Here is a 19,426-nt window from a genome sequence, read left to right as displayed (position 1 = left end):
CTTGCAAGCTATAGACGTGTCACATCTCTCTTCTTCCTTTGACTCTCTTCACTCTAATATCTCAGCCATCTCATGTCCTAATGTGGCTACCTCTGTCTACTATAGTACTCTCACCACTGCCCTAAATGAGCTTGCTCCTTTAAAAACTAAACGTTCTAGACCCAAACCACTTCAACCTTGGCATACTGCTCATACAAAAGCGCTCCAAAGACACTCACGTGCACTTGAGCGTCGCTGGCGCAAATCCCGTTCAGAATCAGACTTTTGGAGCTACAAATCTGCCCTGCGCTCTTTTAACACCAGCCTCTTCCAAGCCAAACAAACATACTTTACTTCACTCATTAACTCCCTTTCTAAAAAACCAGCACAACTTTTCTCCACCTTTAACACTCTCCTTTCCCCTTCTCCACCCCCTCCATGCACATCTGTCTCTGCTCAAGATATTGCTGAGCACTTCAAAAACAAAATTGACACTATCAGAAGGGACATTACACTACTCAACCCCCCTAGACTTCCACCACCCTCCCTCCACACTCCCCAGTCCCTCCTGTGCTCCTTCACCCCTGTCACTGATGAGGAAGTCTCAAAGCTTCTGGCCTCTTCTCACCTTACCACCTGCCCGCTTGATCCAATTCCCTCAAAACTTCTCCGCAATACCAATCCGTGTCTAATCAAAGCCTTAACTCACCTATTTAATCTTTCCCTCTCAACTGGACTGTTTCCTTCTCAACTAAAACATGCTCTTGTCACCCCCATCCTGAAAAAACCCTCTCTTGATCCCTCCAATCTTGACAACCTCCGACCTATCTCTCTGCTACCTTTCATCTCTAAACTACTTGAGCGCCTAGTCTACAACCGACTTACCTCATTCCTCTCTGACAATAACCTGCTGGACCCCCTACAATCTGGTTTTAAGCCACAACACTCCACGGAAACTGCCCTGACTCGACTGACTAATGAACTTTTAACCGCTAAAGCCAACAATCACTTCTCACTACTAATACTGCTTGACCTCTCAGCCGCATTTGACACTGTAGATCACCCTCTCCTCCTCCAGTCCCTCCAGTCACTTGGCCTTCGTGACACAGCCCTGTCTTGGTTCTCTTCTTACATCACCAATCGTTCCTTCAGTGTCTCCTACAATGGAGTAGCATCTTCTCCCCTACCTCTTTCTGTTGGAGTTCCCCAAGGCTCTGTCCTGGGACCATTACTATTCTCCCTCTATACTTCCTCCCTTGGCAAATTAATAAATTCTTATGGTTTCCACTACCACCTCTATGCTGACGATACTCAGATCTATCTCTCATCTCCTGATCTCAACCCAGAACTCCTAACTCGCGTCTCCTCCTGCCTGTCCGCTATCTCTACCTGGATGTCACAACGCTACCTTAAATTAAACCTCTCTAAAACTGAAATGGTTCTCTTTCCTCGAACTAACACCAGTAGCATCCCCGAAGTATCCATCATAGTTAACAATTCCACTATCACCCCCTCTCCCCAGGCCCGGTGCCTTGGGGTTATCCTAGATTCTGCCCTGTCATTCACTCCTCATATCCAGTCACTTATTAAATCTTGTCACTTCCACCTAAGGAACATATCCAAAATACGATCATTTATCACCCAAGACGCTGCCAAAATTCTTATTCACTCTCTCATCATATCGCGTCTAGACTACTGTAACTCTCTTTTAATTGGCCTCCCCCTCCAGAGACTGTCACCTCTCCAGTCCATAATGAACACTGCTGCGAGGCTCATACACCTCAGCAACCGCTCCTCCTCTGCCTCGCCATTCTGTCAATCCCTGCACTGGCTTCCGTTACCTTTCAGAATCAAATTCAAATTAATGACACTGACTTTCAAAGCACTTCATAACTCTGCCCCACCCTACATCTCTAAACTCATCTCTATATACTCACCCACTCGCTTACTACGCTCCTCTACTGACCTGCTACTCAACTCTTCTCTCATTACCTCCTCACATGCTCGCATTCAAGACTTTGCAAGGGCTGCACCCCTCCTCTGGAACGCTCTCCCACGGTCTGTCCGACTTTCTCCCAACCTTTCTACTTTCAAGAAATCTCTGAAAACGCACTTCTTTCGAGAAGCCTACCCTCACTCTGCTTAACTACCAAACGCAATACCACATTTCTCACCCACTTAATTCGATCTTGCCCACTCCCACACCTTGTGTATTACTCCCTTCCCTTTAGACTGTATGCCTATGCATAGGGCCTTCCTCACCTTTTTGTACCTGTATTGACTGTGATGTTTGTTACTCCATATATTCTATGTATGTAATTCATGTGATGTAGTTGTATAATCACATTTACTTTACAGTGCTACGCAATATGTTGGCGCTATATAAATACATGTTAATAATAAAATAATAATAATAAATGCCAACGCCAGATTTTCCGCCCTTATTTTACACAGCTTCAGACCTTTGTAAGGAAGTTCCAGCTTAAAAAACTTTCTTAAAAAAATTATGCCATTTTTTCTCCATTCTTTTAAACAGTGATGTGCGGCGAATTGTTCCACTGTTTATTACATCACATAACAAATCTGCCCCTTAATGTTATATGACTATGAAAACGAGTTACCTGGGTAGTGGCAGGATAATTCATCTGCTGGATAAATTGCTCAGCGGTCTTCATGGCAGCCTTTCTCTCTTCAGCATTTGCATTCTTGCCTGCAAAACAGATTTCTCATTACAAACCCAAGTCTGGGTATTATCTATAATATTATTATTTCCCGCAAAATTCACGAAACGACAAATTTCCACAGCGGTTTTCGATATTCGCCGGAATTCTCTGTGAATTTGCACCTGGCAAATAAATTCGCCCATCACTAGTTATTAGTACAATCTATCTAAGACATTCGGGATGCCACTGGTAGAGTAGAAGTTTGTTTTTACAGTATTCTAGTCATTCCTTTCCCTGGGAAACTCAATATAATTCCATGATGCAGAACGTAGTGCATTCTGGATCTGCCCAAGATATCATGAAAATGTGTTAGTGGCTGTAGGTAGGGATGTCGCGGACTGTTCGCCGGCGAACTTGTTCGCGCGAACATCGGCTGTTCACGCTCGCCGAATGTTCGCGAACGTCGCGCGACGTTCGCCATTTTGGGTTCGCCTTACCTGGCGCTTTTTTTTGACCTCTCACCCCAGACCAGCAGATACATGGCAGCCAATCAGGAAGCTCTCCCTCCTGGACCACCCCCACACCCCCTGGACCACTCCCCTTCCATATATAAACTGAAGCCCTGCAGCGTTTTTTCATTCTGCCTGTGTGTGCTTGCAAGAGCTAGTGTAGGGAGAGAGCTGTTACTGATTTCACTGATTTCTTTGAGGGACAGTTGATAGTAAGTTTGCTGGCTAGTAATCTACTTGATACTGCTCTGTATTGGAGGGACAGAAGTCTGCAGGGATTTGAGGGACATTTTAGGGTAGCTTTGCTGGCTAGTAATCTACCTTCTACTGCAGTGCTCTGTATGTAGCTGCCTGCTGTGGGCACTGATCTCTTCTGATCTCATCTGCTGACTGCTGTAATAACCCAATAGTCCTTGTAAGGACTGCTTTTATTTTCTTTTTTGTTTTTTTACTTTGCTAGTTGCTACTATAAGCCCAGTGCTATTAGTCTAGCAGTGTTGGGGAGTGGGACTGGTGTGCTACTGTGCTGCTCCTAGTAGTTCAGCAGCACCAACCCGAGAAAAATATTTTTTTTAATATACATATATTTTTTTTTTCTTTTACTTATCTTACTGTTCTTTAACGTGTACAGTGCTGTTGCTGTTCTTCATAGTAGTGCACCAATAGTAGTGCACTTGCAGGCATTATTTGCTCAGTGTGTTCTTCATTTTCAAACAACAACCATCTAGCTGTGTGAGCTTGTTCACATTCTGTCTAAATATCAATAATAATACCGTCTCTAGAAACACCACCCGAGTGACGTTTTTCAGGCAGCAATAATATATTCCGTATCCACTGCTGTAGTAGTGTATACGTTAACCTTGTAGGCATTATTTGCTCAGTGTGTTCTTCATTTTCAAACAACAACCATCTAGCTGTGTGAGCTTGTTCACATTCTGTCTAAATATCAATAATAATACCGTCTCTAGAAACACCACCCGAGTGACGTTTTTCAGGCAGCAATAATATATTCCGTATCCACTGCTGTAGTAGTGTATACGTTGACCTTGTAGGCCTTGTTTGCCCAGTGTGTTCTTCTTCTTCATTTTCAAACAACTCCCATCTAGCTGTGTGAGCTTGTTCACATTCTGTCTAAATATCAATAATAATACCGTCTCTAGAAACACCACCCGAGTGACGTTTTTCAGGCAGCAATAATATATTCCGTATCCACTGCTGTAGTAGTGTATACGTTAACCTTGTAGGCATTATTTGCTCAGTGTGTTCTTCATTTTCAAACAACAACCATCTAGCTGTGTGAGCTTGTTCACATTCTGTCTAAATATCAATAATAATACCGTCTCTAGAAACACCACCCGAGTGACGTTTTTCAGGCAGCAATAATATATTCCGTATCCACTGCTGTAGTAGTGTATACGTTAACCTTGTAGGCATTATTTGCTCAGTGTGTTCTTCATTTTCAAACAACAACCATCTAGCTGTGTGAGCTTGTTCACATTCTGTCTAAATATCAATAATAATACCGTCTCTAGAAACACCACCCGAGTGACGTTTTTCAGGCAGCAATAATATATTCCGTATCCACTGCTGTAGTAGTGTATACGTTGACCTTGTAGGCCTTGTTTGCCCAGTGTGTTCTTCTTCTTCATTTTCAAACAACTCCCATCTAGCTGTGTGAGCTTGTTCACATTCTGTCTAAATATCAATAATAATACCGTCTCTAGAAACACCACCTGAGTTGTTGTTGTTGTTGTTTTAAAAATAATGCCAGGCAAAGGCAGGCCGCCACGCAGAGGCACAAGGGGCCGTGCTGCTATGCTATCCTGTGGCCCTAGGAAATTGCCCAGTTTTAAAAAGGCAATGACCCTGAACTCCCAAAATGCTGAAGAGGTAGTTGACTGGCTTACACAGCACACCCCATCCTCTACCGTTTCTAACTTTACCACAACATCCTCATCCTCCACTGCTATGGGCACCCCACGTAACACTTCCTCCACCACCGGCGCCCCTTCTTCACTGGAGTCAGAGGAGTTATTTTCACATGAGTTTCTTGAACTGAGTGATGCGCAACCATTATTGGCAGAAGAAGATGAAGGAGATGAGGACGTTACACCAGATTTAATTCTGGCAGAGAACACAACAGAGATGGACATAATGAGTGATGACGAGGAGGTCCCCGCTGCTGCTTCCTTCTGTGAGCTGTTAGAAGAAATTGATGCATCTGAGGAGAATGAGGATGAGGAGATTGATGTTTTATGGGTGCCCAGTAGAAGAGAGGAAGAGGAGGATAGTTCAGATGGAGAGACGGAGAGTCAGAGAGGCAGTAGGAGAATAAGACTTAGAAGAAGCAGGGAGGACAGCTCGCAGGGAACAGTAGGGCAACAACATGTATCGGCACCTGTGGTCAGCCGGCCAACGCACCCGCCATTGCCGCCAACGCCGCCGACTTCTACTGTTACCGCCAGATTGCCAGCCTCAAAAAGGTCAGCAGTGTGGGATTTTTTTAATGTGTGTGCCTCTGACAAAAGCGTTGTCATTTGCAATGAGTGCAGTCAGAAACTGAGTCTTGGGAAGCCCAACAGCCACATAGGTACAACTTCTATGCGAAGGCACATGAACGGCAAGCACAAAGCACTTTGGGAGCAACACCTCAAAGGCAACAGGCAAACTAAAAGCCACCCTCCTTCTGGTCCAGCATCTTACTGCTCTACCTCTGCTGTCCTTCACCCGTCTGAACCACCCTCCACTCCGCCTTCCACCTTGACCACCAGTTCCCATTCCCAGTCATCTGCCCCCAGCCAAGTTTCTGTGAGGGCCATGTTTGAGCGTAAGAAGCCAATGTCTGCTAGTCACCCCCTTGCCCGGCGTCTGACAGCTGGCTTGTCCGCACTCTTAGCCCGCCAGCTTTTACCATACCAGCTGGTGGACTCTGAGGCCTTCCGCAAATTTGTAGCAATTGGGACACCGCAGTGGAAGGTACCCAGCCGCAATTTTTTTTCAAAAAAGGGAATACCACACCTGTACCACCATGTGCAGAGCCAAGTCACCGCATCTCTGTCACTTAGTGTTGGGCCAAAGGTCCATATGACTACTGACGCATGGTCCTCCAAGCATGGTCAGGGCAGGTATGTCACCTACACTGCCCACTGGGTGAACTTGGTAATGGCTGGGAAGCAGGGAATGTGTAGCTCAACAACGACAGTGGAGTTGGTGTCACCGCCACGGATTGCACGCGGTTCTGCCACCACCTCTACTCCTCCTTCGCTCTCTACCTCGTCTTCTTCGTCCTCTGCTGCTGGGTCCTCCTCCTCCACACCTGTGCACCCCCAGCTCCCCCTAGGCTATTCGATGTGCCAGGTACGCCGTTGTCATGCTGTCTTGGGGATGACGTGCCTGGAAAGCAAAAACCATACCGGATCTGTACTCCTGTCATCTCTGCAGTCACAGGCCGATCGGTGGCTGACCCCACACCAACTGAAGATCGGAAAAGTGGTGTGTGACAATGGAAGCAATCTGTTGGCAGCACTGAGACTGGGCAATTTAACACATGTGCCCTGCATGGCACATGTTCTGAATTTAATAGTACAACGTTTTGTCTCAAAGTACCCAGGATTCCAGGACGTTCTCAGGCAGTCCAGGAAGGTGTCTGCAGAGCTGGGGATTTTTTTACCCCGTTACTGGGTGCTTATGCGCGATGCCTGCAGGCTCATGCGCCCTTTTGAAGAGGTTACAAATATGGTCAGTCACACCGAAGGCACCATCAGCGACCTAATACCCTTCGCTTTCTTCCTGGAGCGTGCCGTGCGATGAGTGACAGATGAGGCTGTAGACCAGCGTGACGAGGAGCAGGAAGCGCACGATTTCTGGTCGGAATCACCAGAACGAACCCAGGCACCTGCTGCAACGCAGGGAGAGGTGTCAGAAGTGGAGTCAGAGGAGGAAGGTGGCTTTGTGGAGGAGGAGGACCAACAGGAGCAGGCTTCCCAGGGGGCTAGTGGTGACCTTTTGGGGACCCCTGGTCTTGTACGTGGCTGGGGGGAGGAGACCGTGGATGATGCAGTCCTTGATAACGAGGAAGCGGAGATGGATACCTCTGCATCCAACCTTGTGAGAATGGGGTCTTTCATGCTGTCATGCCTGTTGAAGGACCCCCGTATCAAGAGGCTTAAGGAGAAGGACCTGTACTGGGTCGCGACTCTACTAGACCCTCGGTACAAGCATAAAGTGGCAGAAATGTTACCAACATACCACAAGTCTGAAAGGATGCTGCATTTAGAAACCAGCCTGCAAAACATGTTGTACAATGCTTTTAAGGGTGATGTCACTTCAGGAACTCATCAACATTCCAGGGGCAGAGGTGCCAGTAATCCTGCCACGAGCACACCTGCAAGGACAAAGCACTTTGGCCACTCTGTAACGTCAGACATGCAAATGTTTTTCAGTCCAAGGCAGCGGCAGAACCGTTCGGGATCCACCCTCAAAGAACGCCTCGACCGGCAGGTAGCGGACTACCTGGCATTAACTGCAGATATCGACACTCTGAGGAGCGATGAACCCCTGGACTACTGGGTGCGCAGGCTTGATCTGTGGCCAGAGCTGTCACAATTTGCCATGAACCTCTTGTCTTGCCCCGCCTCAAGTGTCCTCTCAGAAAGGACCTTCAGTGCAGCAGGAGGGATTGTAACTGAGAAGAGAACTCGCCTAGGTCACAAAAGTGTCGATTACCTGACCTTTATTAAAATGAATGAGGGGTGGATCTCGGAGGGTTACTGCACGCCGGAAGACTTGTGCTGAGTTTCTGATTCTGACTCCCCATGCAGCTGTCCTTCTCTGCACGCCTCATGACTCCACATACAGCTGTCCTTTAGCGTCCTCCTCCCTCCACCACCGTTACAAACTAGGGTGCAAACCCTACTGGTTTAATTTGAATCCAGGTAAATCCTGAGTTTTTCTGGCCTCTGTGCTTCAGTGGCTGTGACAAAAAAATTGAATATTTTCAGCATTTATATGGCATATTTTTTATGGCCTCTGTGCTTCAGTGGCTGCGACCAAAAAAATTGAATATTTTCAGCATTTATATGGCATATTTTTTCTGGCCTCTGTGCTTCAGTGGCTGTGACAAAAAAATGAATATTTTCAGCATTTATATGGCATATTTTTTCTGGCCTCTGTGCTTCAGTGGCTGTGACAAAAAAATGAATATTTTCAGCATTTATATGGCATATTTTTTCTGGCCTCTGTGCTTCAGTGGCTGCGACCAAAAAAAACAGAATATTTTCAGCATTTATATGGCATATTTTTTATGGCCTCTGTGCTTCAGTGGCTGTGACAAAAAAATGAATATTTTCAGCATTTATATGGCATATTTTTTCTGGCCTCTGTGCTTCAGTGTCTGCGACAAAAAAAATTTATATTGTTAGCATTTATATGGCATATTTTTCCTGGCCTCTGTGCTGCAGTGGCTGCGACCAAAAAAAATTAATATTGTTTGCATTTATATGGCATATTTTTTCTGGCCTCTGTGCTGCAGTGGCTGCAACAAAAAAAAATTAATATTGTTTGCATTTATATGGCATATTTTTTCTGGCCTCTGTGCTGCAGTGGCTGCGACAAAAAAAAATTAATATTTTCAGCATTTATATGGCATATTGTTTCTGGACTTCTGGTTCAGTGGCTGCGACAAAAAAAACATAATTTTTCAGGAAAGTACACATGCCTAATTTTTCAGGGTTCTGCAACAGTGGCAAAATCGCATCTTTTATGGTCACCGCAGGTGATCAATAAAGTAGACCAAAACTGGGCCCACACTGCAGAATCAGTGTATTTTGGTTCACTTCACTGTACATTGAATTACCTCTGCCTGACAGTGCACGTGCGCACAAGCACGGTGACTGCTAAACACACCACTACAGAAATATTGCCACCAACAGGACGAACATCCTGGAGGTGACAAGCAACTAGTAATTAAAAACTATTATTTGCTCACTTAACGGTATCATTCATTAAAGCTCTTTGCGTCTTTTTGCGTTGCAGTAAGCACCGCGTTTCGTCTTTGCGTGTGAACAGGCTGTAACCTTTACACGACTTGATTGGCATGTAGACGCCGGACGTTTTAAAGCATTTTATTACACAGGTTTAGAAATGTAGTGTGATTTCTGCCCTTTACAGCACAAAATGCAGCGCTGTGTCAACAATGGATTTTTTAGAAACATTTTTGCCCTTGATCCCCCTCTGGCATGGCACTGTCCAGGTCGTTGCACCCTTTAAACAACTTTAAAATCATTTTTCTGGCCAGAAATGTCTTTTCTAGCTTTTAAAATTCGCCTTCCCATTGAAGTCTATGGGGTTCGCGACGTTCGCGAACCGTTCGCATTTTTGACGCAAGTTCGCGAATATGTTCGCAAACTTTTTTTCCGACGTTCGCTACATCCCTAGCTGTAGGTAAGGTTCCAGTTTTCTAATAAAGGTCTTTAATTGCTGCCCTACAGCTCCTCACTACATCTTCCTCTATTAATCCATCTGATATTGTTTAGTAACGCCTACTCCTGTGAGGTGTTAAATTTAACATTAATTATCGCACTATTTTATACTTTTATTGCTTAAAAGATGTTAGTGAATAATGCGTTGGGGATTAATTCTATTCTATAAATATCGCAATGCGATTAGAATACCGCTGTGCAGAAATGTACAATTAACGCTTGCGATATATGTCTATTAACGCACGCGAAAATACTTTGATGAATTGTTCCTTAAATAACGCAACTTAAATAATGCACAAAACTGCGCGTTGAGGAATATTGACCTTTTGTGAATCAGCCTTATTATAAGCTGCAGAGAGACATAAATTGGTTGAAAAGATTTTAACTGTGGGAAAGTGTCATTATAATGCACATGGTAAGATGTGGTTTCTTATTGTATAATTACTAACGTCATGATGAAAGTTGTAGGCTTTCGGCGTACCAGATCAAACCAAATGAGTTACTTTATTAAAGTCTATTTTTTTTTTGTGAATCTGAAACGAATCAAATTTCTCTACAAAACAAATTAGTCATTACTAAAGAATGCTCCTTTAATTCCATGAATCACCAGCATTCTCAGTACTTTGTATCTAGGCTGTGGTTTTCATTGTGGCAGAACAAGTACCATTTGGTTTTAAATGAAAAGCTTTATTTAGGGCCAAGATGCACTTGAAACCATTTGACATAACTGTTCTTTCTATCGCAAACAATTTTAAACATATGGAATTAAAGGATGACCTGTGGGGCCCAGGAGGATCAGTTGGGAAAGCCTGTCGGAGGGCCCCATAGATGGGACGATAAACTGCTGACCTTGTATATTGCCACCTTAACACATTGTTTGGCTATTGATACTATTCAGAGCTACTTGCTAATTTACTAGAACCAGTGCCATTGTTATTTGCTTAAAAGGGTAAGGCCACACTGGGCGTTTTGGGGAGATTTGGTCGCCAATCTCCCCAAACGCCTTCCCTCACTCTGTGCCGGCTAAAATGAAAAAAAGAACGCTGGCGCTAATCACAGGCGGCAATTAGATTTCCGAAGTCGTCCGAAGTTTCCTTGTGAGGAAAACCAAAACTTGGAAATCACCACATTCAGTAGCAGTAATATAAGTTGAAGGAAGTGTTTTAACGTAATTAAAATATAATATAGTGCTGAGCTAAAGTGTTAAAAAAAGGCACAGGATACACAGCAGATAACAGATAAACTCTGTAGTATACAATGGGATTCTTCAGAACTTATCTGTTATCTACTGGGTATCCTGTGCTTGAATCATGGCTGCCCCCATGGCTACACAGCAACTTGTTTATATAAACTATAGTAGTGTTTCTGAAGCAAACACACCAGTTTCACCAGTGCAGGGCAACACTATTTTATATTCTCATTCATTTAAAACACTTGAATTTTTTGGTGTTACTGATCCTTTAAGGCAGGGATCCCCAACCTTTTGAACCCATGAGCAACATTCAGAAGTAAAAGGAGTTGGGGAGCAACGCTAGTATGAAAAATGTTCTTGCAGTGCCATATAAGTACTGTGATTGGTCATTTGGTAGAACCTATGTGGATTGTCAACCTATATTGAGGCTCTGTATGGTTTTTATAGAACCAAAACTTGCCTCCAAGCCTGGAATTCAAAAATAAGCCCCTACTTTGAGGCCATTGGGAGCAACATCCATGGGGTTGGAGAGCAACATGTTGCTCGCGAGCTACTGGTTGGGGATCACTGCTTTAAGGGTTACATTTTGGAGATGAGCAACATAAATAGCCAGTGGTTTATAGATTTCACACCAACAGGCTCGAATACAAGGTTAGCACAGAGTGAAGCCAGAAAAAAATGTGGCAGTAGAGTGCACATGCAGAATTTAATCATTATTTTGCATGAAAAGACACTCACTTTGGAGGCTGCATGGTCCATTTCAAGTAAAAGGGGGTATGCTTGGGACCCTGTTTTTTTTAATCTACATCTGCTTATGTCCCTCAGAATATTCACTCTTGTTCTCTAACTCTCATTCTCCCACCTAAGTGCAACGCACCCTCAAGAAAATGAAAGCATTTATTTGTGCAAAAGTATTTAGACACCCATCTGCCAATGTAGCAGAAGATATGTGTACTGAATGTATGAAACATCTTAACGAGAGATTTGAAACCCCCAATCCAAATCCTAATTTGCATATTCAAATAAGGAAAGGGTGAAAGAGAACAACATTGTTAAAAAAATGAATTCCTTGTTTATGTGATGAAATGTCATGTGATTTTAAGAATTCAGATCGGCCAAATCCTGCTGAAGAAGGCCAAATACTGAACCGAATCGGTGCATTCCTAGTTATTATATTATCATTTATAAATATGTCATTTTCAAGCAGTTTTTTGTACTTATTTATGTGCTTTTACAGCTTTTATTGCATTCCCCCAAGAGGAGCTGAATATCTGTTTTACATTACGAATAGGTGTATGTCGAATCAGTTCCAATTTATTCAGCTTGCCTTAGAATTTTGGGGTAAGGGGCCCATTTTTTTTTGTGTAATATGAACACTGAGACCATGTGTGACCTTCTGGGTATCGGGGAAAAGTATTAAAGGGGAAATATGTGTGCATGTGGAAGTTACATATCTATTTTTGAGAAGTGAGCCAGCGATGTTATTTCTGACTGCAGCTAGAAAGCAGAAACAAAGTCGCCATGACACTGACTAGGGATTGACTGCATTTAAACATGCTCTCCAATTGCAGTTGTTTAAAGGGCTCCATATAATTTGATGTGGTCTTCCAGTAGGATTATAATGGACAGCAGTGGCAACAAGACCAGTATTCAGTTTTATTTTAACTATCCTTTGCTTAATACACAGGACCAAAATGATCCAGGAGAATACTGTGGGTAAAATGTCATTGACAACTGGGTGGATAATACATTTTTTATTAAATAAATGTTGGGTAATAAATGTTGTCTGTTTTATTATTTCCTATGAATATACCATTGTGAGAACTTACTGCTAGTGATGGGCGAATTTATTCAGGCGCGAATTCGCGCCCGCGAAAATTCGCGGTAAAAATTCGCCGGCGTCAAAAAAAATTTTTTCCGAAAAAAGTCGCCGGCGCCAAAAACGGCGAAGCGAAACAGCGCAAATTCGCCCATCACTACTTACTGCTTCAGGTTATGGATTGTTCTTACTCAGTTCTTTTGGAAAAAGGGAGAATGTATCAAACGTACTAGAACTCGATGATCTCGCAACATATTTGCAGCAGTATCCTTGCTGACGTGTAGGCAGGGCCGCCATCAGAAATCGCAAGGCCCCATAAGAACAAATTTCCTGGGCCCCACGTACAGGTCCGCCCTCCCCACTCCACAGATCCACCCCCCACTAAAAAAAAAAAAACCATTGGTGGCTATGGTTCCCACATGTTAATAAAGAAATAACATACAAAAAAACATTTGTGGTCAGGGCCCCCCATTAAAAAATATTGGTGGCTAGGACCCCACATGGGGAAAAAAAATGGTTGCCAGGGCCCCCCCCCCTTAAACGTCCATGTAAAAAAAACTTGCCCCCCCAGGAGTTTAAAAAAAATTTGGTGCCCAGGGCCCCACCACACAACAGGGACCACAAAGGGTTACCTTTAGGGGGGTCCTGCCATGTTGCCCTTACTTCATTAGTGTGGCCCACCTGCTGTAAGTGAGCTGCCAACTACAGAAGGGAGGAGGGGAGCACAGGTGGCTGCATCTTCTTCCAGTGACAACATTTTCTTCCCTTATTGGTTACAGAATTTCAAGTCCTGTTAAAGCTGCATGGTGATTGGATGAGCTGGAGGAGAAGTTCAAACCCCATCTATGCAATCCCTTAGAAGCTCAACCGGGACTTAAACTCAGTGACCAATAAGGGGAAGTAATGGACAGAAGATACCTCCCCTTGAGCTCTCACCCTGCCTTCCTGAAGTCAGCAGCTCTCAGAAAGCAGGGGGGCCTGGCTAATCATGAAAGTGCGGCGTGGCTGTGCCCCCCTTACCCTCGGGCCCCCTACAACTCTCCCCCCTGTCCCCCCCTGATGGCTGCCCTGCGTGTAGGAGTGCCTGGTGCACTTGGCATGTTGTAGAAACTGGCCTTAATTATACATGTCTTTTTAATTCTATCACTTGCTTTTCTGCATATTTCCCTTTTCAAAGAAAACTGACAACAATGCATAATCCAAATAAATACGCTGCCAGAATGGCTTAATAATAGGTAATAATAAAACAGATAACATTTGTGATTCCAGGTAATAAATCATCTGCACCCGTGTGACACATTATATTTTTAGTGATAATACACTTATTACCCAACTACTACAGTTTTGAGACTCAGAGAAGAAGATACAAAGTGGAAGTCTGACCTTTCCAGACAAAGATCTTTTTGTCTCCTGAATGGTCCAGAATAAAGCACTCCTCAGACAGAAGCATGCCTTTAGAAAAGGGACTTTCCTCTGCAACTACCGAAACCTTCATAGATCCACTGGCATCTGACACCTACAAAACAACATATGATTTGTCTTATTGTCATCAAAAGTATATGCAGCTCTTCAGAATTTCAGAAACAGTTGTGGAACGCTGTGCAAAAATGAACCTTACTCAATCTGAGCATTAAAAAAACACAATTAAACATTTTAAAGAAAAGGCACACAAATAATGCAAGCGTGATAAATAACTCACACCTTTTTTTATATTGTTTTACCCAAACCTGTCCCAAGATAAATAATCAATCCTCTCTATAGTGGTTGCTGTAGAGCAGTGATCCCCAACCAGTAGCTCGTGAGTAACATGTTGCTCTCCAGCCCCTTGGATGTTGCTCCCGGTGGTCTAAAAACATGAGCTTATTTTTGAATTCCAGGCTTGGAGGCAAGTTTTGGTTGCATAAAAACCAGGTGAACTGCCAAACAGAACCTCAATGTAGGTTGTCAATCCACATAGGGGCTACCAAATGGCCAATCACAGCACTTATTTGGCACCCCAAGAACATTTTTCATGCTAGTGTTGCTCCCCATCTTCTTTCACTTCTGAATGTTGCTCATGGGTTCAAAACGTTGGGGATCCCTGCTGTAGAGTGTATGGGCTGTTTTATTGTTTTTAAAATGACTAATTCTCAAAAAGAAACAGCAGAAGTTTTCTCATTCGTTTGTTTAGGAGAAATCTTCATTTTATTGTGAGGCCTGAAGTTGTGATTATGTTTAGATGAGGCAAATGATTTGTTCCTTGCATGAGTGACCTCTAGTGACCAAAAGAGGCAAATATAGAAAAACAAAATTGATATACTAATGCAGTAGTAGTTAGTACTAGAAATTAAGGCTGTTTAGATTTTTTTTTACTGAATTGGTCTATAAATCTGACTTTTTAATTCAACATTTCATGACATTAAAGGAGAATTAAACTTTAAGAATTAAATATGGCTAGAAACGCCATATTTTATATACTGAACTTATTGAAGCTGCCTAAATATTCAGCATTTCTATAGTAGTAAGTGAACACTACACATGCTCAGTGGGCTCTGAGCAGCTATTGAGAAGCTAAGCTTAGGGGTCGACACAAATCATCAAGCAGAAATTATTAGCCTGTAATAAAAAAAATGAGGTTAGCCTGTAATAAAAGCTGGTGCTACAGGCCTGATTATTAAATTCTGGTACTAATTGTGATATATATATATATAAAAACAAACTACTGGATAGGTGCACTCAGAAAACAATGGAAATGCCTAGGTGCTGGAACATATATCAAAATCTATAGAGCAAAGAAATCTTCTGTGAAGAAAAAAATGGGTTTATTCGAATAACACAATTTTTTCTTCACAAAAGACCTATGAGTGCCGATTTCTTTGTTCTCTCTCTCTCTCTCTCTCTCTCTATATATATATCATAGAAATGAATGAAGCAGCACTCGATTAATGCAAAAAGTGTATTAAAATTCAGTACATCACAAAGCGACGTTTCGGACAGACTGCGTGCACACAGTCTGTCCGAAATGTCGCTTTGTGATGTACTGAATTTTAATACACTTTTTGCATTAATCGAGTGCTGCTTCATTCATTTCTATGGTGTATAATACGAGGGGATGAGACGGCGTCTCCTAAGGAGCGAGCACCGAGATTTTTACTGACACACTGAAGAGAGTGCTGGGGCATACCTTACTATTGCATATATATATATTCAGTATATTGTGTATCTGTCCCTAAGCTCAGTAAGTGACAGCAGCACAGAGCATGTCCAGTGAATCAGCAGAAACGAAGATGGGGAGCTACTGGGTGCGCACAGATCTTTACTGCTAAAAGACTGCGATTTCCTTGAATTGATATAGAATGCCCAATTATTTCTGCCCTATTTCTTTAGTTAAACTTTAGTTCTCCTTTAAAGGAAAAGGGAAGTTGAAGTCACATCCCGTGTGATGTTAGCCTAAAGGCAAATCTTTAAATAAATTCAGTTATTTTAATCTGCACCCCACAGAGAAATCTAAAGGTCGTTGTTGTGACCAAAAAACCCTGTATTATGCCACGATGTTCTGGAGCCAGAGCAGCCCACAGTCAAATAATAACCAGTAATAACTTAAATGAAAGTACTGTACTATTTTCAAGGAAATCCATTATCTGATCATGATAAATAAACAGTCCCAAAGTTTCAGCCCTTTATTTAAACAACTCTCTTCCCTCCATTGGCTGTTATATATATAGTTGTCTGCTCTGGTGTTAATGGGCACAGAGGGGGGTCATGTAATACCCAGCACACAGTTCTTCTTGTCTTGTGTTTATGACCAAAAATATCCACTCTGCTGTGGGATTTGTGCAGTTTTTACCATTAAAAATACTGTGTTTGTTTCCAGATTAATGCCATATGTGTAAAGACGGATTTGGGAAAGTGTTTTTTTTTTTTTAAAAGATTTTTCCACTTACAGTTGAGCTCTATATTAGGTTTGTAAACTCACTCCCCTCCTGAACTGTGTCTATTTTCTTCCAGCTCTTTCTCTCTGAGAACTGTGGGTTTGTATTGCCAGAGAAAGAATCCCACCCAAAATAAGGAATAACTTTAACCTTTAGAGGCTGTTTATCCTGTTAAATTGCGAGAACCATATTTGTATCAAGAGAGAAACATGAGCTTTGACTGACAAACAGTGTCAATATATTGTACTGTACATTAATGAAAAAAGTCTTATTAATGGGGCCCTAATAGGATTTTTCAGTGGGGCCCAGTGATTCTGTTTACAACACTGGCTTGACCGAATGTGTAAGGGCTCCAAATCAGCTTATTTTGTTAACTACTTAAGGCCAGAGACACGCGAAGATTCAGGGAGATTTAGTCGCTTAGCGAAAGTCGCCTCTTCTTCAGTTGACTAATCTCCCCAAACTGCCTTCCCGCCGAATAGAATCTAAATCGAGCCTGGATGGCACTTCCTCACGAGGAAACTTCGGGTAACTTCGGAAAACTAATCACTCCGAGTGCCATCCCGCTGGCGATTTAGATTCTAGCCAGCGGAAAGGCTTCTTGGGGAGATTAGTCGCCCGAAGAAAATCTCCCCGAATCTTCATGCGTGTCTCTGCCTTTATATTGCAGTTTCAAGAAAACCATGACATGTGTCTGTCCTTGTGGACAGGTAAAATTGTGACACACCTCTTAACTTTTTCACTACTAATACATAGTTCAGTAACACAATAAACAATGCGGATTTCACCTTGTGCTCTTGTGTATTTGTTTTGGATTCCCATATGGGTTGGGTGTACTTGCTACATTATCTCCCTGTGACTTTATGCCATATGTCTTTTGTCTCAATTGTGCAGAGTAATGCTGCATAGACCAGTGCATTGTGAATAAAATACCCCTATAATATAAATCCAATTTTAGTACTGTCCAAACTGCAAGATCACATGTTTGTGGCCCAACTGTCATTCAATTACATGACTGCATTGCACAACACTACATTCATTAGCTTCCCATTGCACCACTAGAGTGCATTGGGCAAGATGTGTAAGAATACAGCAATAAAACAGTACATGGGTCCTTAAATCATTTAACTGTAGAAGAGGGCACAGAGGTGAATGATATGGCTCTGGAATTGTGCAATAAAGCAGCTCAGAGGCCTTTGAACACATAGATTATTTAATAAAAGGACCAACAATTGCTGCTGCTCCATAACAACCAATATTTAGGCAGCATTAAAGTGGTGGTTCACCTTTAAGTGAACCATTAGTATGATGTAGATATAGAGCATAATATTCTGAGACAATTTGCTTTTGGGTTTTCATTTTTTTTTTATTATTTGTAGTTCTTGAGTTATTCAGCTTTTTATTCAGCAGCTCTCCAGTTTGATATTTCAGCTAATTGTTTGCCAGGATCCAAAAATCCCAGCAACCATATATTGATTTAAACGAGAGACTTGAATATGAATAGAAGGGGGCCTGAATAGAAAGATGAGTAATAACAATACATCTGTAGCCCTTCAGATCATTTGTTGTTTAAATGCGGTGAGTGACCCCCATTTGAAAGCTGGAGAGAGTCAGAAGAAGAAGGCAAATAATTCAAAAACTATAAAAAATAAATAATGAAGATCAAATGAAAAGCTGCTTAGAATTGGCCATTCTATAACATACTAAATATTAACTTGAAGGTGAACCACCAACTGAGCAGCGATAAAGATCTGATTGGTTGCCAAGGGTTATTACACCTGGACATACCGTGTGCTTTTTATTACATTATGGTAATCTTTATAATTCACTCCTAGGAACTTTTAACATTTTTGAATAGTTTATTTTTTTGTTGTTTATTTTTCTATTTTGGTGTGACCGAGTAGATCCATAAGAGCATAAACTGCAGTAACAATATAATGTATCCTCTATTTTACAAGGACATAATATGTAAAGCAGTGGATATACATTGTTTCCTGTTACATAATGGCTCTGTATTCTCATTACAAGAAATTATATCTTTTAGGAACAAATATGTTGTCACCTTTCCATAAGAAAACTCCATTGCATTTGTCCAAGAAGTGTTAGCTTGCCAACATATATTCTTACCATGTAAAGCTTAGCATTTCTTCGATTGTTATCATCAGCCATATCATCAGCATCATCTCCTGCAGGCAGCTGGGGCTTGGCTCCCAAAATCTGCAGAAAGTATTCAAAAGAAAATGTTTTCTCACTGATACAGAAGTCACAGTAAAAGGCAGTTAAAGGAGTAAGCAATAATTATTTTATCTGGGATCATAATTGATGTTGTGTTTGCAGTCTACTGTAGGACGTTGACACAGTAACATATATATATATATATATAGTAGATATATGCAGCAGACTGGCAGCACAACTCGTGTAGAGGTATATGATGCCTGGGTGCAAAAATATTGAACGAATGTATGCAGGCAGAACAGAGGCTCGCACTCAAAGGACTTATGAATGAAAATAAAGGCGTTTATTTGGCAAAAATAACTGACGTTTCACTAGTGAGCTAGCCAAAACGTCAGTTATTTTTGCAGACTAAACACCTTTATTTTCATTCGTAAGTCCTGTGAGTGTGAGCCTCTGTTGTGCCTATATATATGAGGACATCTCCTTATAATATTATACATTTTACTTATCAGGAAAAGCACAAAGTCTATGTTAAACTTTGGCGTGAGAAACAGCTGGGTGTTTGTACTATAACAGATGGTAACTAATCTTTATGGCTTTATAGAACAATGAACTTTTATTTACTAGGCATGCAGATTTAAACCTGCAGAGCCTCTAGGTGAGCTGCAGAACTTGCTTCACTAATTTTGCTGAGAGCAG

General features: G+C 42.1%; 1 protein-coding gene across 1 annotated transcript in view; it reads right to left on the bottom strand.

Annotated features, from left to right (window-relative positions):
• Window positions 1–19,426, bottom strand: part of LOC108719676 (adseverin) — an 86,181-nt gene that overhangs the window by 34,966 nt on the left and 31,789 nt on the right. The window contains exons 5-7 of the mRNA XM_041567490.1: window positions 18,680–18,769; window positions 14,025–14,157; window positions 2,601–2,689 (exon numbers count right to left, since the gene is read on the bottom strand). Coding sequence (XP_041423424.1) covers window positions 2,601–2,689; window positions 14,025–14,157; window positions 18,680–18,769 — 312 coding nt within the window. The remainder of the gene's footprint in view (window positions 1–2,600; window positions 2,690–14,024; window positions 14,158–18,679; window positions 18,770–19,426) is intronic.

The sequence above is a fragment of the Xenopus laevis genome, chromosome 6S, assembly GCF_017654675.1.
Source record: "Xenopus laevis strain J_2021 chromosome 6S, Xenopus_laevis_v10.1, whole genome shotgun sequence".
Lineage (NCBI taxonomy): Eukaryota > Metazoa > Chordata > Amphibia > Anura > Pipidae > Xenopus > Xenopus laevis.
Note: the sequence above shows the minus strand (reverse complement) of the source record. Positions and strands in the feature narration are given on the sequence as shown.